The 27,056-nt window shown below is 36.9% G+C and overlaps 1 protein-coding gene across 1 annotated transcript; it reads right to left on the reverse strand.

The window, feature by feature from the left end:
* On the reverse strand, positions 1 to 26,762 carry LOC118597647 (vomeronasal type-1 receptor 4-like). The gene is made up of 2 exons (XM_036209267.1): positions 25,991 to 26,762; positions 1 to 77 (listed from the first exon to the last, which is right to left on the reverse strand). The coding sequence occupies exons 1-2, from the start codon at positions 26,760 to 26,762 to the stop codon at positions 1 to 3; spliced, it is 849 nt and encodes a 282-aa protein (XP_036065160.1).
* Positions 26,763 to 27,056: the final 294 nt, after the last annotated feature.

Here is a 27,056-nt window from a genome sequence, read left to right on the forward strand (position 1 = left end):
CTATCCATACATTTCTAACATGAGACTCCTTGCAATGCTGAGAAAAATTTCTAAACTCTCAAGTTCATAGCACATTCCTAGAATAGATGAAAAAGAGCAGAGCATTACCATGGTAACCCAAGGTTCCAAGGTCTGAGTACACAAGAATAGGGTGCAGTGCCCAGAGTGACAAATGCAGAGACATATCCTTTTATCAGCATACTTGGTAAGCAAAGAATATGCAGGGATTTCTTAGGGTGTTTTGTGTTAGATCCATGGTAAGAAAACTGCAACTCTGACCTTAGGCCATAGCTCTTAACTTTTAAATTCATGATCTATTCAGAGGTCTGTAGTCTAGTTATAATTCTAGTTTTAATTGTATGCATATATGGGGCAGAAATTCTTCAATTCCAATACCTCATTGATGAGCTATTGGCAGTTGACAGCTGCTAGATAAGGGGAAATCACAGTATTTGAATTTTGTAGTAACTGGTAGGTTTCCTACAGTCAGTGGATGATCCTACAGTCATGTTTGTTTAGGAACCACTAACTACACTTATAGGCTATCAAAAAGAATGATAAGATTTTAGGGATGGGCAATACAAAATGGGATAAAGAAGGATTGCAATGAGCAATTAGAGGGTGTATATAGGAAAATATTTCATTGTATAGCTGTATGAAGTTTCCAAAACATTTTTTAAAAGGAGAATATAACCCACTAAGGATAATGAAATAACAATTGCATATAGTATTTTTTAAAAATGATGAGATGTTAATCATTTATTTCTTGTGTGCATTTCCTTCCGGGTATGTGTAAGTTCCCCTGTGTGTTCACATGTGAATTGGACCAGCAAGTCATTCATCAATGTCAGAGTCTTGGAAAAAAAGACCAGTGGGTCAGAAGATTAGGAGATTGGAGGAAAAGAAAAATAATGTTTGAGGCTAGGTGGCTTTACAAAAGATATGTCTAATGTCAATCAAGATTATTAAGAAATACGTCTTATCTGTGGTATCCCTGAAAGGAGAAATGAAGACAACGATAGGAAGATAAAGAAGGAAAAGCTGTCAAACAATGAGACAAAATTTATGGGAATGCTGAATTAAGCAATGTTGCACATGGAGGACATGGGATATCTCAAGAACATCAGAGATAAAGCACAGTGTGGACTTGCAATGATTACCATTGCCCCTTAGGGTGCTAAAAGTTGTGTTCTCAGGATCAGAAGCTAGAGCTGCTCTAACTTCTGGCCCAAGTACACTACCAACATGGCCAAGCATATTCTTTGTTGTAAAGAAGAAGTTGTGTTCACTCTATACACATCATGCCCTCAGGGCAACCCTCTACCAACACAGCCCTCCATACCTGTGCACATATCTGGGGTGATATATTGGATACTCTAACAAAATTTCCCTGAAAATTACACACCAGAACAAGCCACTAGATTAAACATGGATGCCAGAGAGTGGAGGCACACAACTTTTATCCTAGCACTCACCAGGCAGACAAACCTATGAACCTCTGTGAGTTCAAAGTGACTCTGGAATATATGATAAAGATTCAGTCTAGGAGAGAAACAGAGCCAGGCAATAGTGGCACACAGCTTTAATCCCAGTACTTGATAAATATACACACATTTAATGCTTGGCAGAGAAAGGGATATAAGGTGTGAAGAGACAGGAAATAAAGATTTTCTTGGTTGGAGACATATATATGTGTGTGTGTGTGTGTGTGTGTGTGTGTGTGTGTGTGTGTGTGTGTGTGTGTATGTATACATATATAAAATTATCTTAAAATTATAAAAAATATAAAAATTTAATGAATTAGAAAAATATATTGTTTTCCTTAATTCTTGAACAAATGGGAGTCCTAAAAAGAAAATCCTTTCCAGATGTTCCAATCATATGGATTTAAAAAGCAGGCTGGTGTAGCTATATTAATACTGAATGAAATGGACTTCAAAATAAAATCAATCAAACAAGATCAAGAAGGACATTACATATTCATCACAAAAATTACATCAAGGTAATTTATCAACAATTCATCAACTCTTAAGATGTATGCCCCAAATAGAAGGGCATCTGCATATGTAAAAGAAAAAATACTAAAGCTTGAATTGCACACCAAACCACACACACTAATAGTGGGAGATATCAACACCCCATTCTTACCAATGGATAGGTCTACCAGACAAATGTTAACAGATAAATAATAGATATTATGTTATGAATCAAATGAACCTAGTATATATCTACAGAACATTCGACCCAAACAGGAAAGAGAATACATTCTACTCAGCATCCCATGGAAACTCTCTAAAATTGAACACATACAGATTCAATGAAATTCTCATCAAAATCCCAAAACAACTTTCACAGATCTTCAAAGAACCTTACTCAACTTCACTTGAAAAACAAAAAAAAACAAACAAAGAAGCTAGAATAGCTAAAAAATCCTTTAAAATAAAAAAAAAATCTAGAGGCATTACTATCACTGACAACAAGGTCTACTATAAAGCAATAGTAATAAAAAAGTGCTTGTTGTTGACATAAAACTGACTTAAGTGCTAAGGAAATCATATTGAAGAATCTGACATTACCACACTTAACTATGAATGGATTTTGGACAAATAAGCCAAAACTGTATGATGGAAAAAAGAAAGCATCTTCGACAAATGGTGCTAGCATAACTGTATGTAAACATAGAGAAGATTGCAAATAGATCCATATTTAATGCCATGCACAAAACTTTAGTACAAGTGGATCAAAGACATCAATATATATCAAACTACACTCTACCTGATAGAAACAAAAGTTCAATATAGTCACCAAAGACCACTTCTTTTTCTGAAAAGAAATCTCTGGGTCCCAGAACTAAGTCCTGGACAGGAAGAGTAATATAAGTATAATTAAAGCAAAGAAGAGGTGTGAGGAGAGGAGGAGAGGAAAACAGGTGTAGAGGGGAGTTAAGATGCTAGGGGAGAGGATAGAAGAGATGGGAAACATTACTAGACGAAATGTAGAAGAGAATTGAATTGCTGTGGATATCACTCTGTAGAAATAAAATACTGATTGGCCCATAGCCAGGCAGGAAGTATAGGTGGGACAAGTAGAGAAGAGAATTCTGGGAAGGAGAAGGCTGAGGCAGAGAGACACTGCCAGTGGCCACCAGGACGAGGAAGATGTAAGGTACCAGTAAGCAACAAGTCACGTGGCAAAGTATAGAATAATAGAAATGGGCAGAATATAAGAGTAAGAAGTAGACAACGGTAGGTCTGAGCTAATGGCCAAGCAGTTTAAATAATATAAGCATCTGTATGTTTATTTTATAAGTGGACTGTCAGACTAACAGGGTTTGGGCGCTGGAGAGAAGGTCTCCAGCAACAACTGAATCAATGACAAATCTGTGATATTAAGCTCCTCATGTAGGATAACCTTGATTATTACTTGTAACCAAATACTTTCTGAGTACTGCTATTTTTCTTATACTGTTCTCCTGTTGCTTTAAGTATCTTCCAGAGTATTTTAGGAAATAAAAAATGTTCAATTAAATATCTCTCTGCATAAGTAAATGCACATTCTTCTTTGGTGGCTCTGTGCATTGATTTATCATCTCTATGGACCAGAGGAGCCATAGAAACTGGGATCCATCCATGTTGTCTGATTGATTTATGCATAAACCTGAGTGTAGTAAAGACACAACATAATGGTTTCCAGAAATAATCTTAGGGTTCTAAATTTATGGTTTAAATACCACTTCTCCTTTACCTCTTGACACAGCTGCTTCTGGGAAGGTTTATTCAGGTTTCTCTTCCATATGTTTTCAAAAAATTTCCTACATATTTTTGAGGTTTCTTTATCCAGTGTGGGCCAAACACTATCTGAACATATTTTTAAACGCCCAGTCTTAATGATTCAGGACCCTGCATATCTATCAATTTCACAGTGCAACACATGCTAAACATTCCCTTTGAGCATGTAGAATGAACATGTTGGTCTCTCTGATTTTTGTCACTGTGAATTGTAATTTACGTACTTAGAAAAGTAGATTCTTGCCATAGTACAGGTCTGGATAAGGGCAGTCTGAACATGAGTGAATGCAAAATTGGCAGCAGATAAATCAGACATGGTATACTTCTGAGTTTTGTTTTAAAAGAGATTTACAAAAAGGATGTGATATAGATATGATAGGATGAAAGGGTAGATTAATGAACTTACTTCTAAAGAGCAACAACTCATTTAAAATGTTTTACATTGATATAGATTTTAATCTATTGATACAAACTTAAAGTTAATTTTGTTATACTGTGTGTATATTTTTACTCTTATTTAAGGTATTATGTTTGTAAAGCTCATTTAAAATTGTAATGGACAATTAAAAATAGATTAATAACTGGTCATCTATGATAATCATACTCATAGCCATGTTAGTTAAGTCTTCTATGTATACACAGAGATATTTCAGATAGAAAAGTAATCTTCAAACACTTCAAATGTCTACAGAATATGGCATTTAAAAAATTTTTAAAATTTAGACTTTCTGGACAGTGAGACATGTCTGCTCCTGGCAGCACCAATTTACTTCAGAGCGGAGGATGGGCATTAAAGACACTTCATATGGAGTTCATCTTCACCTTGGCAAAAATAGCCATTTGGGCAAGAAACTGTTCTGACCTAGACTGCTTGATCGACTGGACATACAAGACCCATAGAAAGGTGACCACTAAACTTTGCTTGACAAAATGGTCCTTCAGGTTCCTGCTTCACAGAGGAAACTGCCAGACATTCTACAGGGCACTGAGAGAAGTGACTGAGAGACTCTAGACCTGTGGGCTGAAGACAAATGCCCAAACTTTACAAAGAAACATTAGGTGGCTTTCCAGGCTGCCAGCTGTCTCTGTCTATCCTGTAAGACTCCAGAAAGTTGCTTGCATCCTTCTCCTGGTTCTCAGGTAATATATCCTTCTGAGGTCTTTGATGTGGTTGAAGACTAGATAGTTATAATTTCCTCAGTTGTGATAAAAGATAAGTTACATACAAAACTTTAGACTCACAAATATAAGATAGATAGGATATCTTGTTTAATATTGTAACTATAATTCTTGCTTGATAATTGTTTTGTTATCTGTAATTTTACTATGTAAAAGTTAACCCTCCTTTTTTAACAAAAAAGAAAAGGGGAAGTGCTGTGGATACCACTCTGTATAAATAAAGTGCTGATTGGCCAGTAGCCAGGCAGGAAAGATAGGGTAGGGAGGCAAGGAAGAGGAGAAGGCTGGGAACAGGAAGGCTGGGAAGAGACACTGCCAGCCGCTGCCATGAGAAGCAACATGTTAAGACACAAGTAAGCCACAAGCCATGTGGCAAAGTATAGATTAATAAAAATGGACTAAATATAAGAGTAAGAGCTAGACAATGGTAGGCCTGAGCTAATGACCAAGCAGTTTAAATAATATGAATGTCTGTGTGTTTATTTTATAAATGGGTTGTCAGACTAATAGGGCTTGGCATGGGCTGGAGAGAAGCTTTCTAACTATAAGGAAGCATATCTCAATATGATTTTCCCTACTCTGGCAACCTGTCTCTCTCACATGCTTTATTTATACACAAAATCATTTCCTCTTGGACGTTTTTCAGTCAGCATTGATAAACCATGCCAGGACAGAGTTACGTTTTCCAACCATTTCCCTCAACATTTACCATTACTGATAAACAGAGTAATCATTTCTATTCATCTGTAGACCTATGAAGTGTTTGAAGTTGACTTGTTTATCAAAAATACATTTCTCTTTGACTTTGAAAATATACCTAATATGACTTCAAGTTCAGTTGTAATAGGTGAGTGACTAAATACTAATTTGCATTTCTGTATAATCCTTACTAGTAGGTAATAATTTTCAAGGACTAGCAATTTGCATTACATTTTTAAAAAGTGATGTATAGGTACAATACCTTGAATAAGATTATAAGTATGTGTTCAGTATTTTCCAACAAAATCACCTCAAATTTGTATCAATATAAATAATTTCTATTCAATATACAAAAATCTAATCCAATGTAAAATATTTAAAACTAGTAATTGCATTCTAAAAGTAGATTCAATCATGCTCATTTTTATCTGATCATATCTATATGATATATGATCTGGCTGAATATTATCCCTTATAATCCCATCAATATTTCTGCATGTTTTGTGATTTTATCTTCACTGTTGTTAAATAATATTCCATTTTTTATACAGACACAAATATAATTATCAATTTAGCCATTTATGGATATGTAAGTGGCCCACTTTTTATAATAAATAGTGCAGTAATGAAAATAGAATTGCAGATGTCTCTAGGGGATGATGTGGTGTTCTCTGGGTATTTGCCCAGGAATGGAATGCTGGGAGAAATAGTTGTTCCATTTTCCATTTATTTGAGAAACAACAAAATGATTTCTATTATGGATGTTTAAAACTTGATCAAACTCTTTTGGTGAAGCCAGCACTACACTAATGCCAAACCAGAAAAAGACAGAACAACCACAAAGGCAATTACAAGTCAATGTCTCTGATAATTCTGCAATTCTCTATAAAATTCTACCAGAACAAATTCAGAATTACACCAAAACCCTCAGTCATTTTAAATTGATTTTTTTGTATAGATGAAAGATATCAATCCTATTTTCTTCTTAGGTTGTTGCAGGGCAGAACAGTTGTGATAGAACATGGGCACCCTGTCCCAAGTTCATGACCATGCCCTATTTCCATCTTTGTGCACTTAGAATATAGGACAGAGAGATGCCTGTGAAATCACTAATTGGCCAAGGTTCCCTGACAGAATGAAAGCCACATAAAAGTTGTTTATTATTATTATTATTATTTTTATTATTATTATTGAAAAGTTTATAATTTAATTTAATTTTATAGATCAGGCAAGGATTCCCCTGTCCTCCCTCCTCCTGCTCACCCCTGCTGCCCTTCCCTGATCCAGCCCTCATTCCCATCTCCTCCAGGGCAAGGACTCCCCTGGGGATCCAACTCAGCCTGGTAGATTCAATTGAAGCAGGTCCAGTCCCTTCCTCCCTTGACCCAGCTGAGCATAGTGTGCCAGCAAAGGCCCCAGGCTCCAAAAAGCCAGCTCATGCACTAAAGACACGTACTGATTCCACTGCCTGGGGGCATCCCAAGCAGTTCAAGCTAATGGACTGTCTCACTTATGCAGAGTGCCTGACCCAGTTGGGGGCTACTCAGCTATTGGTTCATGTGTTTCAATTAGTTTGGCTTTTGTCCCTTTGCTTTTTCCGAACATGGTCTCAACATCTCTTGCTCATACAATCCCTCCTCTTTCTCACTGACTGGACACCTGGAGCTCCAACTGGGGCCTGGCCTTGGATCTCTGCATCTGCTTCCATCAGGTACTGGAAGAGAGTTCTACCATGACAGTTAGGGTGTTTGGTCATCTGATCACCAGAGTAGGTCAGTTTGGGCTTTCCCTTGATCACTTCCAGTTGTCTATTGTGGTGTTATCTTTGTGGATTTCTGGGGACCTCTCTAGCACTTTGCTTCTTCCTATTTCCATGGGGTCTTCATTTATTATGGTCTCTCTTTACTTGTTCTTCCTCTCTGTTCTTGATCCACTTGGTATCTCCCACTCCCCTAAGCTCTCTTTCCCCCAACCCATTCCTTTCATTACACCCCTCTCATGTGCCTACACTGTCGGTGGGAATGCAAACTTGTACAGCCACTTTGGAAATAAATACAGAGCTTTTTTTTAGAAAACAATGGGAATCAATCTCCCCTAAGATCCTTCTATACCACTCTTAGGCATATTCCCAAGGAATGTTCAATAATACAAGGGCACATGTTCAGTGATGTTGTATGCCATGCATTATCTGTGAACACTGATACTGACTGACCTGTGAATTCATTGAAATGTTTGGAATAACAGTGTCACAAGTATGTTCCTTATTAATGCAGTGGCTGCTTAATATGATGATCATATATATACAAGAAATTTGACATCATATAGCATACACACCATTCAACAGTGGACACATAAAATCACAACATCCCAGAATGCTTTTCAAAGGTTGGCCTTCCTGGCATTGTTTCCTTACTGAGATGCCAGGCTCATTTCTAGGAAATTGATTTGAATGTACGTATACTGATGCATCTGTGAGGATGGAGAAGTATCAACAAGATGCTCCACACTAAGACCTGCTGTGGCCTTGGAGACTCCTTGAATGATAATGACTAGGAAATGTCTGTGCCACATCTTTTAGAAGTGAGTATTTCAGTGTCTACCTGCATTTATTTTAGTGAAGGAGAATGGTACAGTAAATAGGGACCAAAGACCATAACTGTTTGTGACCACTCTTATACACAAATCTGTAGTATCATTCTGCCCAATTCTTGAAATAAATATTTGTTTTCACAGGCATAGTACATTGCCCACAAGGCAAGAAGGTCCTGGTCACATCCACAGAACCTCAATATTCTCACTAATAATAGTCACTGTGTTTATTAGTTAAAGGATTGAGTGTATAACGGCAAATAAAATTTTTATGAGTTAAGTGCAAATATGGCAGATAGCAGTAGCAATATTGAGTCACTGTTACCCTTTTTGTTTGACACTTTCCTTGTTTTTAATCTGTATTTTGTGGACATTGTCATGATCTGACCTGAGAATCATCTAGGATATATGAATCTTTAAATCCAACTGCTGTTTCTGGGCAGAGTGAATACAGAAAAGTCCAGATAATTATAAGTGTATCCCAAGCACAGTAACCTCAGTCTGTGATCACAAGGCCATGAGAGATGTTCTAAAACACATTTACTTCTTACATGGTTGTGTCCCTCACCTGATATTTTTTATTTTGTTGTTATGTGCTTACATGCTATTTGGTGTAAGTTTTCATTTGAAGGGATTAGGGAGATGTCTCAGTGGTAAAGAACTCTTGCTGCTGTTGCTGACTACCTAGCTTTGGTCCCAAGCACCCACTGGGTGGCTCACAATTAACTACAATGGCAGTTGCAGTTGACAATGACACACACATATGACCACAGTAAGCACAGAAGTCCCACATTGTACACATCTGTATGAAGGTAAAACATAGACACAAAATAAAAATGGATAAATGAATACATCTTTTTAAATTTTAATTTTTACTTCAACATGAATGTTCCCTCCATAAAAAATGCAAAGTGCATTTATTATGTTTAGGTATGTTCCCTGTATTAAAGATCACTCCAAGACCTTTATCATGAAGGTGTATTGGATTTTGTCAAATGCCTTTTCTGAATCTAGTGAGATGACCATGTTTTTTTTTTTTTTTCATTTAGTTTGTTTATATGGTGTATTACATTGATGGACTTTCCTATGTGGAAACACCCTTGCATCCCTGGGATGAAGCCTACCTGATCATGCTGGATAATTGTTTTGATGTGTTCCTGGAGTCTGTTTTCCAGTATTTTATTGAGTATATTTGCATCAATGTTCCTGAAGGAGATTGGTCTTAGTTCTCTGTTGCATCTTTGTTTGGTTTAAGAATCAGGGTTATTGTAGCCTCATAGAAGGAGTTTGCTAATGTTCCTTCTGCTTCTATTGAGTGGAGCAATTTAAAGAGTATTGGTATTAATACTTCTTTGAAGATCTTGAAAAATTCTGCAATGAAAACATCTGGTCCTGGGCTTTTGTTGGTTGGGAGACTATTAGTTAATGATTCTATTACCTTAGGGGTTATTGGACTATTTTATTTCCTTATCTGTTCTTGATTTAAATTATGTATGCGGTACCTATCCAGAAAATTATCCATTTCCTTTAGATTTTTCAGTTTTGTGGAGAAGAGGTTTTTGAAGTATGACCTGATAATTCTCTAGATGGGAATATACATAAACATAATTAAAAGCAATTTATAGCAAGCCAACAGCCAACATCAAATTAAATAGAGAGAAACTCATAGCTATTCTGCTAAAATCAGGAACAAGGCATGGCTCTCTACTCTCCCCATACTTATTCAATATAGTACCTGAAGATCTAGCCAGAGCAATAAGACAGCATAAGTAGTTTAGAGGGATACAATTTGGAAAGAAAGAAGTCAAGCTTTTCCTATTTGCAGATGGCATGATAGTATACATGAGTGGCCTCAAAAATTCAACCAAGGAACTGATATAGCTTATAAACACCTTCAGCAACATAGCAGGATACAAGATCAAATAAAAAAAATCAGTAGCCCTCCTGTATACAATTGATAATCAGGCTGAGAAGAAAATCAGAGATACATCACACTTTACAATAGCCAAATGATACATAATATGTTGAGGTAACTCTACCTAAGCAAGTGAAGGACCTATATGACATTAATTTTAAGTCCCTGAAAAAAAGAAATTGAAGAAGATGTCAGAAAATGGAAAGATCTCTGTAGTGGATAGTCATACCAGCATTGGCTGGGAAGTTCCAACCCCAATTGAGGCTTTGGTAATGGTCGCAACCACAAGGCAGGGCAGAGAAGGAAATGAAAGACAGAGGATCGGAAGGGGAGGTGCACTTGGTTCCAGGACGCAGGACACTGGAGGCAGACGGAGGAGAGTTCTCCAAAGAACACCGCCGGACTGCACTATACCCTTGCCAGACCCTGCAACCAACCCCTTCATTGTAAGTTACCGCACAAAATAAACCTCCCTTTTAACTACGTGGAGTGGCTTAAATAATTTCACCAATATCTGGCACCCAAGGAAGATGGGGCCCCAACAACAACAACACTACCCAATCCAGAATATTGCCATGGTAATCATCATCATACTATACTTCTTGCCAGAATTTCAGACAATCTTACCCATTACGCTGAGACCTGCTGCAGAATCTACAGTTAGTCTAACTGAGATTTAACTATCTGAGCTTTCTCACAATACCCAGAGATACCATCGCCCCCTAAACAGCAGGAAACAATTCTAAGAAAACGACGCCACTTATCCCTAAGGTTTCATATTTCTCAGGGTTATGGATAATGGTTCTAGGGTTGGGGGTGGAAGAAACTGTTAAACTCAGTACTCTCCTTAAGAAAGAAAAATATGTTTTTAAAAAAAGGAAAATAAGAATTGGAATGGATAGGTATAAGACATTATGGTAGACTACTATATACATTAGTAAACAAATTTAGTAATATAGCAGCCTTTGCACTGTTATGAATTCTTATATGTTGATACAAATATAAACCCTTTATATTCCTATTTAAGATACTTTGTATATTGATACAAATACAGAACATTGTTTGTTATATTGTACACATATTTTTACTCTTATTTGAAATATTTGTATATTGATGCAAATGTGAATTTATATCTGTCATACTGTATGTATGTTCTACTTCTGTTTAAGATATTCTGTATAATTACATATATTTAGGATTATTATCATATTGCATATTGCACTATACATTCCTACCTCTGTTAAAGATATTTTGTGTATTGTCACAATTTAAAGTCATTGTCCTTTTACTGTACATTTGCTTACAGACTGTTTGCCTTATTTATAGGAAGCCTTAGTCCTTAGGTTGTTTAGGTCCATAAGACTTATAGAGTAGTTATTGTCACCTATGCTTGTTATCTCTATAATTATGTTAGTTAGGTTATCCAGATTTATAAATACATAGGTCTGATGGACAGGTAATCTTCAATCACTTCATGGACCTAGAGAATATGGCATTTAAATCACTTAGAATTCTGTTGACGTGAGACACAATTGCTCCTGGCAGCACCAATTTGATCCTGAGAGAATGTTGGGCTTCTAAGACCTTTCCATTTGGAAGTTTGTCTTCTTGGCACAAAATGGCCTACTGGGCAAAGAACTGCCCTTGCCTCAACTGCTGACAGTACAAATGCTGTCCTTTCGAGACAAGTGGGACATAGGAAAGCAACCACTATACTTTGCTAAGACAGGGTAAGATGGTCTTTCAGAATTCCTGCTGCTTCTAAAAATGGTCTGTCAGATACTCTAGGCCTGTAGCCAATTTGAATGCACCAAGCATGCTGAGAAACATTAGGTGACTGTCCAGGCTGCTAGCTGTCTCTGTCTACTCTTGTGAGACTTCCAAAAGTTGCTTGCGTCCTTCTCCCATTTCTCAGGGATTATTATATTCCTTCTCAGGTCTTTGATGAGGTTGGAGATTAGCAGTTATAGTTAAAACTTAGTATATATACAGATATAATATCTTAAATAGAATATATTATGTATTAGACTCAGGTTCTTTAGGATAGGACACCTTTTGGAATGATCTTTGTAACATGCCATCTACCCACGTTCTAGACTTTCCCTGGATTTTACTATGTGTTTTTTAGTTGATATTGTTTGCACTTATGGTAATTCCAACTTATCTAAGTCATTATCCCTCATTACTCCTGGACAATATTTGATAACCATCTCTTTGTACATAGTCATGTATTAGGTTAGAACTTTCTTATTTAGACAAAAGAGGGAGATGTAGTGGATAGTCATCCCATCATTGGCCGGTAAGTTCCAACCCCCATTGAGGCTTTGGTAATGGTCGCGCCCACAAGGCAGGGCAGAGAAGGAAACAAAAGATTGAGGATCAGAATGGGAGGCGTGCTTGGTTCCAGGACACAGGACACTGGAGGGAGACGGAGGAGAGTTCTTGAGAGAACACCGCCGGACTGCACTATACCCTTGGCAGACCCTGCAACCTACCCCTTCATTGTAAGTTACCCCACAAAATAAACCTCCCTTTTAACTATGTGGAGTGGCCTAAATAATTTCACCAATAGATCTCCCATGCTAATGGATAGGCAGGATTAACATAGTAAAAATAGAAGTCTTAACAAAAGCAATTTACAGATTCAATGCAATCCCCATCAAATTACCAACACAATTCCTCACATACCTGGAAAGAATAATAGTCAACTTCATATGGAAAAACAAAAAAACAAGGATAGCCAAAAGAATCCTTTACAATAAAACCACCTCTGGAGGCATTATGATCCATGACCTCAAGCTGTACAATAGAGCTACAGTAATAAAAACAGATTGGTACTGGCATAAAAACTAACATGTGGACCAATGGAATCAAACTGAAGATACTGACATTAATCTGCACACCTATGAACATATAATTTTTGACAAAGAAGCCAAAATCATACAATGGATAAACAAAGCAGCTTCAACAAAAGGTGCTCGCATAACTGGATGTCAACTTATAAAAGTCTGCAAATAGATTCATATCTGTCACAGTGCAGAAAACTTGTCCATGTGGTTCAAAGACATCAACATAAATCCAGATACTCTGAACCTGAAAGAAGAGAAAGTAGAAAGTAGTTTTTAATGCATTGGTATAGGAGATCACTTCATAAATATAACACCAGTAGCACAGACACTGAGAGAAACAATCAATCAATGGGACCTTTTGGAACTGAGAAGCTTTTGTAGAGCAAAGGACATGGTCAACAAGACAAAGTGACAGCCTACAGAATGGGAAAAGGTCTTCACCAACCTCATATCTGACAGAGGACTGATAGCCAGAATATATAAGGAACACAAGAAATTGGACATCAAAATTCCCAAAGGTATAATTAAGAAATGGGCTATAGAACTAAACAGGGAATTCTCAAGAGAGGAAGCTCAAATGCCTGAAAGACATTTAAGGAATTGCTGGATCATCAGTGAAATGCAAATCAAAATGACTCTAAGATACCACCTTACACCCGTCAGAATGGCTAAGATCCAAAATACTGAAGACAGCTTATGCTAGAGAGGATGTGGAAGAAGGGGAACTCTCCTCAACTGCTGGTAGGAAAGCAAACTTGTACAGCCACTTTGGAAATCAATTTGGCAATTTCTTAGAAAATTGGGAATCCATCTCCCCCAACACCCAACTATACCACTCTTGGGCATATACCCAAAGATTGCTCAATCATACCACAAGGGCCCTTGCTCAGCTATGTTCATATAAGAATTGTTTATAATAGCCAGAACCTGGAAACAACCTAGATGCCCTTCAACTGAAGAATGGATAAAGATAATGTGGTACATATATACAATGAAATACTAATCAGCCTAGAAAAACAATGACCTTCTGAGGTTTGCCGGCAAATGGATGGATCTAGAAAAAATCATCCTGAGTGAGGTAACCCAGACTCAGAAGGACAAACATGGTATGTACTCACTCATAGGAGGGTACTAGATGTAAAATAAAGATGACTAGACTGCTTTTTACAACTCCAGGGAGGCTGCCTAGAAAACAATACCCTAAGAAAGACACAGGGATTGCCAAATGACAGAGAAATGGATGAGATCTACATGAACAACCTCGATGTGAGTGGGGGTACTAAAGTGTAAGGTTCAAAGGAAAGAGAGCTTAGGGGAGCAGGAGATCCCAGCTGGATCAAGAACAGAAAGGGAGAACAAGGGATAGGAGACCATGATAAATGAAGACCACATGGGAATAATAAGTGGTAAAGTGCTAGAGAGGCCCCCAGAAATCCACATAGATATCTCCACTGTAGACTACTGGCAATGGTTGAGAGGAAGCCTGAACTGACCTACTCTGGTGATTGGATGGCCAAACACCCTTACTGTCATGCTAGAAATCTCATCCAATGACTGAGGGTAGCAGACCCAAAGGTCCACAGCCAGGACCCAGGTGGAGCTCCAGGAGTCCAATTGGTGAGAAAAAGGAGGATTGTATGAGCAAGAATTGTTGAGACCAAGATTGAAAAAAGCACTGGGACAAATAGACAAACTAATGGAAACACATGAACTATGAACCATTAGCTGAGGAGTCCCCAACTGGACCAGGCTCTCTGGATAAGTGAGACTGTTGATTAGCTTGAACTGTTTGGGAAGCACTCAGGCAGTGGGACTGGGACCAGACCTTAGTTTATGAGATGGCTGTTTAGAAGCTGGGGCTTATACAGGGACACTTTGCTCAGCCTGGGAGGAGGGGTCTGGACTTCCCTGGACTGAATCTACTAGGTTAAGCTGAATCACCAAGGGAGTCTTTGCCCTGGAGGAGATGGGAATGGTGGGGGCTGTGGGGAAGGGAGTGGGTAAGAGTGGGGGAGGACAGGGAAATCCATGGCTTATATGTAAAATTAAATTAAATTCTAGGGAAAAAATGAAAAAATGAAAGAAAAAATGCAAGTGCGAATAAAGCTTTCAAGATTGAAAATAAATACAATGTCCTAAGTGTTATTGACATAATAGAATATTGCCTCAACTCACAGTTTAATTTCACAAGTATGAGATACACCATGAGTTTATGATTCTACCAGAAATATGCTTTGTTAAAATTACTCATATAAAAACTACAGTGGGAATAATGAGGATTTACTAACATTATTACTCCATAAAATTGCAATATAAAATGCTATCATTGAATAACAAATGAGAAAAAAATTAAGTGACTAAAATAAATTACTGAAAATTCTGCTCTTATTGGCTAATAACTTCTTGTTTTTATTTTCAAGTCAGGGTGCTACTATATAGCTCTGGCTATCCTGGAACAAACTATATAGCTCATGTTGCTCTCAAAGTCACAGATACTTTCTACCCATGGTTTATAAATGATAAGATAAAAGTTGTGTACTTCAACTATTGGAATATATTTATTATTATTATTATTATTATTATTATTATTAAATATATTATAATGAAATTCATGATGATTGAAAATTCAGATAGTGTGTATTAGATTATAAAGAATAATCAGAATAAAGAGATTCCTTAAATATTCTCCAATGATATATAGCATGAGTGTCAGTAAAATTAGCTGAGTGGTAGAGCCCAAGACTGCAAAGGATAAAGCCCTATGTTCTATTAACAACAACAATAAACAGTAACAGAAGGCATGGTGTTACCGTCTGCTTAACATTAGAGTAAGACTAATGTAGGCAAGTTAACTGGAAATGGAAATAAGGGGTAAACACTGATCTGTGAAACAGAAAGAAGAAACAAGAATAATTTAATAACATAGTGGTGACTGAGACATATTGACTTGTTCCTAAATTTGTCAATCACTATGATTATTACTGTAATATAAGTCTCCCACTGAGGTGAACTGTGGATACCCCAGGATAATGCAGGGCATCTGTGAGGGTGCTTAAGGACTATTGTAATAAGTCAATGTGTAAAATCAACCTACCCACCATACTGTGTTGATTTTCTGGAAATTATTATGGTTCTGGTTGTCATTGCCCAATACTTACACTCTACCTTCTAATCCATGTTACCTTTCCAAGTTCAAGAGAAAGAGTTTTCAAACCAGTTATTTTACCACTGGCCATTCAACACAAAGTTACCACTGTCTGTATAACCCAATGATAAATGTAGTGTCACAAAGGAAAACTTTTTACTCCAGAAATGTTCATATCTGGGACAGTCCCATCATGGTGTGCTTATAATAATCACATTATATTGTACACTATGGAAAAAATCATGATAAGCTCAAGATAATAATAATACCTCACTGTTATTCAACACTCATGGAATGGTAGGTAAGCAGATTTATCACATTGTCTTATTGCAATTGTCCTTCAGTTCCTTTACAGTTTGTCTGCATTGTCACACTCTACCCTCAGTTATCTTTAGTGGGGACCTTATTGTAGATAGAACCAGCAAAGAGGACACAAGATAAAAAATTTCTGTATTTCTCATTCACTCTTTAGTTAATGAATTAGGCATGTGCCTTCTCTCTCTGTTTGCCAGAACTGGTTCTACCACAGATTCCCGTTACCAGACATTATCACTTATGCAGGTCTTGCCCCTTTGATGGATCTTCCACTCCACCTCAAATACAAAGTATTCAGCAGCCTTCATCATCCACAGGATTGTAGGTCATGGAGAGATACTGAAGATTACTAAGCATTTGTAAGAGAGCCACAACAAACCTGAAATAGAGGTCTGTTACATCACCTCCCTTCAGAACTGCAATTTTCTGCAATGACAATGACAATGTCCACTTTGGGAAACATAATAACTCATGAAACTTTTCCAGTTGCTCATTAACAAAGGTCCTTAAGAGGCTCCTGTGAATATCTCCACAGAGGCAAAGTGTTGTTAGGAGGCATTGAGTTTTCATGATCCTGCAAGTCTAAGGCTCCTGTGGATTGCATATAAACTTTGAGGTCTGTTTAACAAGAAAGTTAGTGAAGTTTCCTGTATCCTTGATTAGAGGTTTCACTGACTTCTTGAGCACAAATGAATTTAGTTTAAAAATGATTTATAAAATTTATTATTTAAAATATTTCTTTGAGAATTTCATAGATGTGTATGCATCTTAGGTCGGTGAACTCCCATTATCTCCTTTTCAGTTTACTTTTTATACCTTCCACCAACATTCTCTCCAAATCTCATGTGTTCAAAACAAACACTGAGTCTACTTATTAAATTTAGTATGTGCCCAATTCAGGGACACATATGGAAACACTGTTATCCTCCTAAATGTTGAATACTCAAAGAAATCGTGCACTTTGTCTCCAAGAAGCCATCTGTGGCCAATAGCTATTATTCAGGCAGAAGTAGGACTTCCTGACACCATGCACTAAGAAAACCTTTTAGGGACCTACACCAAATGCTTTCTCCCAGTGTCCAAGGAACAATCTACAACCACCTAGAAAATTCTACTTATCTGAGTATTTGAATAAATCTATGCACACCATGTTCTTTCAAGTCCATCCAGTTTATTGTTTTCAGTAAGCTTCTGATCTCTTTGCTCATCTCTCAGTGTTCTACTGCTTCTCTTAATCTTCTTTTCAGCTCTCATTCTTAACTCCTCTCTTGCCTGACTATCCATACATTTCCTACAGGAAATTCATGGCAATGTTAAGAAAAGTTTCAAAACTTTCAAATTAACAGCACATTCCTAGAATAGATGATAAAGAGCATGGGCTATAACATGATAACCCAAGGATCCAAGGTCTGAAATAAGAAGGAGGGTGTGCAATGCTCAGAGTGGCAAACTCCCTGAGAAATAGCCATTTTTCAGGATATATTGCAAGCAAAGAAATAGAAGGGTTTTCTTTGTGTGCTTTGTGTTAGTATCCTTAATAAGACAACTGCAACTCTGACCTTGGGCACAGTTCTAAAGTTTTAAACTTATGATCTACATCCAGAGGTCTCTAGGTTAGTTATAATACTAGTTTTAATTATATGCATATACAGGGCAGAAGTTCTTCAGTTCCAATGCCTCACTGATGAACTATTTGCAATTGACAGCTGCAGGATAAGGGGAATAATTCTCTATGTAGTTTGTAATCACTGGTAGGTTTCCTACACTTAGTGGGTGATCCTACACTAAATAGTCTTATAGGCTATCAAAAAGAATGATAGGATTTTAAAGATGGTTGACATAAAAAGGGATACTAGAAGGATTGGAGTGAGTGAATAGAGGATATATATATATATATATATATACTCATATTTCATTATATTTTTGTAGGAAGTTTCCAAGATATTTTTTTAAAAGCACTAAAATACCACTGTGGATAATGATATAACAATTGCACATAATATTTTAAAAAATGATGAGATATATATCTTTTATTACATATATGCATTTCTTCTGGGTATGTGTAAATTCTCCTGTGTATTCCCATGGGAACTGGACAAACAAGTATTTTATCACTGTCAGAGTCTTGGGAGAAAGGGCCAGAGATTCAGAAGATAAAGTGATAGGAGTACAAGAAAAATAATGTTTGAGGCTAGGTGGGTTTACAAAAGACATGTCTCATGTAAATCAAGAATATTAAGAAGTACATCTTATCTATGGTTATCCTAAAAGAAAAAAAATTAAGACAATGGTAGTAAGATAAAGAAGGAGAAACTATCATACCATGAGACAATGTCAATGGGATGCTGAATTAGTCAATGTTGCACATGGAGCCATGGGATATCTCAAGAACATCAGATATAAAGCACACAGTGGACTTGCAATGATTACCATTGCCCCTTAGGATGCTAAGAGTTGTGTTCTCAGGATCAGAAGCTAGAGCTACTAAGTTCCTACCCAAGTCCACTGCCAAAACTACCAAGCATATTCATTGTTGTGGATACAAGCTGTGTTGACGCTATACACATTAGGCCCTCAGGGCAACTCTCTATCAACATAGCTCTCCATGCATGTGCACATGTCTGTGGTGATATATTGTTTATCCTAATAAAATTTGCCTGAAGATAAGAGAATAGAACAGGCCACTAGATTAAACATGGATGCCAGACGGTGTTGGCACACAACATTTATCCAGGCACTCACCAGAAAAAGATCCATATGAACCACTGTGAGTTCAAAGTCACCGTCGATTTCATGATATAGATTCATTCTAGGAGAGAAACGGAGCAAGGCAGTAGTGGCACACACCTTTCGTCCCAGTAGTTGGGAAGCATACACACCTTTAATGCTTGGCAGAGAAAGGGATATACAGTGTGATGAGACAGGAAATAAAGACTTTCTTGGCTGGATGTGTGTGTGTGTGTGTGTGTGTGTGTGTGTGTGTGTGTGTGTGTGTGTGTGAATGTATATGTATATACATTCTATATATATATATATATATATATATATATGTATATGAAATTATCCTAAACAATTATAATTAATAAGAGAAATATATTGTTTTCATTAATTCTTGAACAATGGGAGTCCTAAAAAGAAAATCGCTTCCAGATGTTCCAATCAAATGGATTTAAAAAGCAGGCTGGTGTAGCTATCCTAATACTGAAAAAAGGACTTCAAAATAAAATTAATCAAAAGAGACCAAGAAAGACATTACATATTCATTACAAGAAATACAACAAGATGATGCATCAAACATTCAACTCTGAACATGTATGCCTCAAATAGAAGGGCACCTGCATATGTAAAATATACTAAAGTTTAAGTTGCACATCAAACCGCACACACTAAGTGTAAGAGATAACAATGACCCATTCTTACCAATGGATAGGTCTGCCAGACAGAAAGTTAACAGACATTAATGGATTTTATGTTATGAATCACATGAACCTTGTAGATATCTACAGAATATTCCACCCAAACACAAAAGAGTACTCATTCTACTCACTACCCCATGGAAACCTCTCTAAAATTGACCAATACTGATTCAATGTAATTCTCATCAAAATCCCAACACATTTTTTCACAGACCTTGAAAGGACTTAACTCAACAAAACTAAGATAGCTAAAACAATCCTTTAAAGTTAAAAGAAAAAAGAAACTTTTAGAGGCATCTCTATCCCTGACTTCAAGCTATACTACAGAGCATTAGTAATAAAACAGGCTTGGTATTGACATAAAAGCTGATATGAGGGCCAAGGAAATCAAATTGAAGAACCTGACATTAGCCCAAATAACTATGAGTGGATTTTTGACAAGGAAGCCAAAACAGTACAATAAAAAAGAGAAAGAATCTTCAACAAATAGTGCTATCATAACTGTATGTACACATATAAAAAAATTGCAAATAAATTCATATCTATTTCCATGCACAAAACTTAAGTCAAACTTGATCAAAGATCTCAATATAAATCAAGCTACACTGTACCTGAAAGAAGGGAAAGATCAAAGTAGCCTAGAATACATTGTCACATGAGACCACTTTCCAAATATAAAACCTGTAGCACAGATACTGAGAACAACAATTAATTAATGTGATGTTCTAAAACTGAGAAGCTTCTGCAATGCAAAGGACACAGTAAATAAGACAAAATGACAGCATATAGAATGGGAAAAGATCTTTGCTAACCTCATAACTGACAGAGTGCTCATCTCCAAAATATTTTAAAGAACTCAAGAAACTAGACATAAAAATACCAAACTATCCAATAAAAAGAGATACAGAACTAACCAGAAAATTCTCAAAAGAAGATTCTCAAATGGCAAAAAAGCCTTTTAAGGAATTGCTCAACATCCTTAGTCATCAAGAATTGCAAAACAAAATTACTCTGAGATACCATTTTACAGCTGTCAGAATGGCTAAGATCAAAATCACTGATGACATTTAATGTTTGAGAGAATGTGGAGCAAGGGGAAACTCTTCCAATGTTGATGGGAGTGCAAACTTGTACAGCCATTTTGGATATCAGTATGGCAGTTTCTTAGAAAATTGGCAATCAATCTACCTCAAGACTATATGATACCACTCTTTGGCATACACCTAAGGAATACTCAATCATACCACAAGGACACTTGCTCAACTATGTACATAGCAGCATTATTTGTAATAGCCAGATTTTGGAAACAACCTAGATGCCCCTCAAGTGGAGAATGGAAAAGAAATATGGTATATATACACAATGGACTATTACCTAGAAGTAAAAAATAATGACATCATGAAGTTTGCAGGTAAATGGATTGAACGAGAAAATATTATCCTGATTGAAGAGACTCAGATTCAGAAAGACAAACACGGCATGTACTCACTTGTAAGAGGATACTAAATATAAAGCATAGGATAATCAGACAACAACCAAAAGACCCAGAGTAGCTAGGAAACAAGGAGGACCCTAAGAGGAACATATCAGTCACATTGGAAAGGGGCAACAGAGGAGATATCCGTGAGTAAACTGGGATGAGGTGGGCAATAGAGCAGAGGGGAGGGGCAATGAGAACATGAACGAATGGGATGGTCAAGATGGGGGTGTGATGTTGTGGGAGAGCAATGAAAGAGATATCTTGATAGATAGAGGGAAACATTATGGGATAAGGGAAAAACCTGGTGCTAGAAAAATTTCCAATAATCCACAAGATGAAACCAGATCAGACAGCTAACAATAGTTGAGAGTTTGACTGAATTGGCCTATACTGATAATCAGACTGGTGAATGCCCTGTCATAGAGCCTTCATCCAATAACTGATGGAACCAGATGCAGAGAACTACAGCCAACCACCAGGCTGAGCCTGTGGAGTCCACTCAAAGAGAGGAAAGAGGATGTATATAGGATATTATATATATATATATATAATGGGGGTCAAGATCATAATGAGGAAATGGAGAGGCAACTGAACCAAGCTAGTAGGAACTCATTATCCTAAAACCAATAGCTGTGGTACATGTATGGGACTGGACTAGGTCCTCTGCATACAAGAGACAGGTCTGTAGCTTCGTCTGTCTGAGCGTCCCTCCAGTGGGATCAGGATTTCTCCCTGTTGCATGAGCTGGCTCTCTGGAGCATATTACATTTGATTCAGATGCCTTGATCATCGTTGATGGAATGGGGAGGGCCTTGGTACTGCCTCAACTGAATGTACCAGGCTTTGATGAATCCCCATGGGAGGCCTTACCCTTTTGGAGTCGGGTCTGTGCAGTGGTTCAAGGAGGAAGCTGGGTGTGAATGGGAGGATGGATGAGAGGGGGATCTGTGATTGATATGTAAAATGAATGAAAAAAATTATTAAATGACTAAAGGAAAATCCTTTCCTACTCTATGCCATGCAGGATCCTGCCTATATTTTCCCCTAGCTGTTTCTGTATTTAAATTGCACATTGAAGTCTTTGTTTCATGTGGAGTTAGTTTTTTGAGCAATGTGAAAAGGACAGGTCTCATTTCATTCTTCTAAAGTAGAAAATCAATTTTGCAAAACTATTTATTATAGATGATATCTTTCCTCCACATAACACTTTTAACACACTCTTTAATATTAACTGGCTTCATTATATGTCCTCATGTTGGGTTTCAAATTTGTCCCATTGTTCTACATTGTGTATTAATGTCAACAACATATTTTATGGTCTCTCTAATATTTCTTAAGAACTGTAATAGCAATTCTGCTAGCATTTGTTTATAGGTTCAGAATTGTGGTTTTTTTTTATGTCTAGGTCTATTGTGCTGCACATGAAATTTTAGGGTTTTTTTTATTTATATGAAGAATGAGATGTGGATTCTCAATGGGGATCTATTGAATCTTAAAAATTCTTTTGGTAAAGTGAACAAATCACAGCAATAGTTTTACTGTTTCTTTCCATCTGGACTGTCAGTCACTGTTTCCCAGATAGGAAGATTTCAGCATAGCAAGGACACCACTTATGTTAGAACTTCTTTATTATAGCATAGCAACTATTCAAATAGTGAGTCTCATCATGTATTTACCCTTCCAAAGACAGGGTCAAACATTTCATCACATAGCTTTAAATATAAAATCTCAGCATCTGGAAGACAAATCTAGACATGTTGATAGCTATTACCCTGTCTAAAACTGGTCATTCATAGGACATGGATACAGATAATATGGTACTTGTGACATACACCTTCTCAGATATGATGAGTGGTTTATACTATATAGACATATCTTGGGTCAGAAAAGGCATAGATACTTCTAGGGGCCATTGAGAAAGCACTGTCTAGATCTACCATCTTTCTTCCATAGTGACTAGCAGAAATTCACTACATATCAGCATATGTCACTAGTCTCTATGGCATCCCTTTTCCACACTGAAAACTTGCTGGGTAAGTAGGTGTTTTCATTAGTTAAAGTTCCATTCATTTTATTGTGTTCATTTTTGCCTCCACTTAACTTTATCTTTCCCCAAATCTGTTTTTTGAATAAATATTGCTAAAAAAGAAAATGCCTTGTTTTCCAGGTCATTCCCTAATTACAGTATTATACCAAAAACTAGTTTACACTTTTGAAGACTAAACATAACTGGAGGTGGTCAGTAATCATGTGCTTATTATATATAAGATTCTTGGGTCCTAACACTTGAGTGTACATTCATAGCATGAAGCCTGTCTTATGTTGACATATGTTCTATTGATTCCTAGACACTCTGTGGCATTTATAATGAAGAAATTTTTTTACAACATTTCTGACATCAGGTCTGGCAAGTGGACTGTTTAATTTGACCCTGCTGTTCAGAGATTAGGGAATCCATGGAAGAGGAGACAGGAAAGGAATAAACGCCAGGATGGATGGATGACACCAAGAGTAAAAGACCCTCTAAATAAAATAGGTAAATCTCATATGAATTCACAGAGATTGAAACAAAATGTTATACCTTTCAGATAAGTATTTTTATGGAATTCATCATATGTAAATGAGTGTGTCTAAGTTTCTTGTGCCTTCTCTTGGGAAGTATCATTTGACAGTTTGCCAGGGCCAACTTCCATGTGAAGGTTTTATCTGGTTATATTTTATTTTGTTATGTTTTGTTCTGATGTCTTAGAAGCCTGTTCATTCCTAATGACAGAAAGGGAGTAGATCTTCATGGAATGGAAGGTGGGAAGGACCTGGGAAGTACTGAGGAAGATAAGGCTGTAATAAGGTTATATTGTATGAGAGTAGAATTTATTTTCAATAATATGTTCAAAAAGAAAAATATTTTTTTCAGACATCTAATATGATTATCATGGGATTTCTGTCTTTTACTTCATCAGTGCCTTACATTTACTGACGGCTGTATGTGGAACCATTCCTGCATTTTTGGAAAGATTGCGATACTGTTTCATTTTCAACTAACATCAGTTTATAGCAATAAATTAACTAATAAAAGTGAAGCAATGTAAAAAGCATTAATAGCAACATTTGGTCATGCAAAAATTCTGTACATTTCCCTGAACTTTGATACAGTTAGAATAGCCATAAAAGACATTAAGTATTGCTTATGGTTTTGCAGTGTCACGTCCAATTGCATTTTATGACCATTGCACGGGAAATAGTGAAAAAATACAAAGTAGAAAATAGAAAAATAATTATCTTTATATCCTCTTGTATGACTCCTGGATCCTTTTATAAGGTCATCAGCTCGTAGTACCTGTCAAGCTCTCCTTTCTAAATCTTATACTGAAATTATACTTATACTCATGTGCATATATACCTGTAGACAATATTGGATAAGCTATGCATATGATGGAAAACAAGTGATTTTTTAAATGTTCATTTAGAGATTGTGACCTGGCTGAATATTATCCATTATAAGTTCATCAATTTTGCTCCTCATGTCATAATTTTTCCTTTCAATGTAGTCAAATAATATACCATTTTGGACATGAAAATAAATTTAATTATCAATTTATTTGTTTATGTACATGAACATGACCTCCAATTCCTTGTCATAGTAAATAGAGCTTAAAAGAAAGTGGGTGAACAGTTGTCTCTAGGTTATGATATGCAGTTCTCAGGGTATGTGCCCCTGAGTGGAATACATTTGTCAAATAGTACTTCCAATTTCAGTTTCTTTGAGAAACCACAAAATTGATTTCTATAATTACTGTATTAAATTCTTCCAAACTGTTTTGGTGAAGAGGGCATTACACTGATGCCATAGGAGGTAAAGACAGAACAACAGCAAAGGATGGGTAAAAGTCAATTTCCCTGAGGATGCTAAATTCCTCAATAAAACACTAACATACAAAACACAGCTTTACAGGAAGACCCTCAGTCATTTTGAATTGGTTCTTGTACAAGGTAAAAGATACTAATCCTATTTTTTCTGGTATTGGTGTTGGCTACAGCATTTACGATATTCCATTGGACCCAGATCACAAGTTCATTGCCAGGCACTATTTCAGGGTTCATGCAGATAGATATTATTAAACATCCTGACTGTGAAATCTCCAAGCAGCCATGATTTCCTGGGGCAATGAAATCACAAGGAGGGCATTTTTGTTGTGAGATTTATGCTGGCTCTTTTGCATATCAGGTGGCAAATACAATAGTCTAACAGCTTCAGTTGAAGACTATAATGGGCCTCCCAGAATAGGATTGGCTTATCTAGACTGTTGATTCAGCCAGCTAAAAAAATGCTCATATTCATTTTAGCTAATCTTATAAAAAAAAACCCATACTACCTACATAATTTTCTACATTGACATTATCAGTGAGACAGAGTACAAACACTGGATATCAAGCAAAACATATTGTTTCAAATGTTAAAATGAGATTAAATGATTTTTATTCCTTGTCCGGAACAAACAAAGCATGGATATAATAGAGTAATGATATAGGAGAAAAAATGGAAGAAAGGATGGAAAAAAGAGAGAAATGAGGGATTTGAAGTACTTTAGCCACAAATTTTGATTATATAAAATACCAGTGTAGCCTTTTAGGATGGAGGAGAGAGTATAAGAAGACAGAAAGGTAGACACCAGTATCAGAATGTTCTGGGTGACTCTGGATTCAGGGGAGTTTCTGATGGAACCATGAGTGCTTCGGATGTGTTGAACCCTCTGCTTATGTCTGTAAAGAATGTAAATCATGTATCCACTGGACCAGGTCATGAGCAGAGAAAAGAAGACCTCAGGGCATACCACCAATGCTGTATAAAGTGAGCCACCAATTTCACCAATCCCTGCACTATGGCAGTATTCAAAATCCCATTTTCTGGTAACATTGTTTCTATGGTTTTTGACAAGTATGTATGCAAAATGAATGAAATTTATGAACAAGTATGTGATCCAGAGGAGGAAAATGTAGCAGCCAATGTTCTTTTCAAATTTGACTTTATGTTCTTTCCAAGAGGATTTCCTAGGGCTAATGGTCAAGACCTGGAAGACACTCAGGAGGCAGGTGATGCCAATGGACACACTCCTGCCAATTCCTTGGAAGTACAATAGGAGCTTACATCCAAAATCATCCAAGAAATGCTTGAATCCAATAGCTGCCATTGTTTGGGGCACTCCATCAGAAACAATGATCAAGGCATTGGCTGTCAAAAGGTGTATGAGAATCAACTCTGTGGGCTTTAATATGCATTTTCTGTAGTAAAGGATTAGATAGTAGAAAATTAGAGAGATGTTTCCCAGAATTCCAACTGTAGTTTCAGATAAGAAAATAAAACTGAAAGCCAGAATCCAGAAATCCATTGTGTGATTTGGCATAATATTGGTGAAATTATTTAGGCCACTCCATGTAGTTAAAAGGGAGGTTTATTTTGTGGGGTAACTTACAATGAAGGGGTAGGTTGCAGGGTCTGGCAAAGGTATAGTGCAGTCCATTGGTGTTCACTGCAGAACTCTGCTTGGTCTCCCTCCAGCATCTGGGGTCCCGGAAACAACTCGTGCCTCCCCTTGGATCCTCTGTCTTCCATTTCCTTCTCTGCCCTGCCTTGTGGGTGCGACCATTACCGAAGCCTCAATGGGGGTTGGAACTTCCCAGCC

This window comes from Onychomys torridus, chromosome 1 (genome assembly GCF_903995425.1).
Source record: "Onychomys torridus chromosome 1, mOncTor1.1, whole genome shotgun sequence".
Taxonomy (NCBI): domain Eukaryota; kingdom Metazoa; phylum Chordata; class Mammalia; order Rodentia; family Cricetidae; genus Onychomys; species Onychomys torridus.

Excerpts from the sequence above, each read along its gene's own strand:
- LOC118597647 (XM_036209267.1), bottom strand. The coding sequence starts at position 26,762 with ATGGATTTCTGGATTCTGGCTTTCAGTTTTATTTTCTTATCTGAAACT. Across the intron at positions 78-25,990 it reads CATCCTAAAAGGCTACACTG|GAATGTGCTATGAACTTGAG; the intron begins GTATTTTATATA and ends CATCTATTCTAG.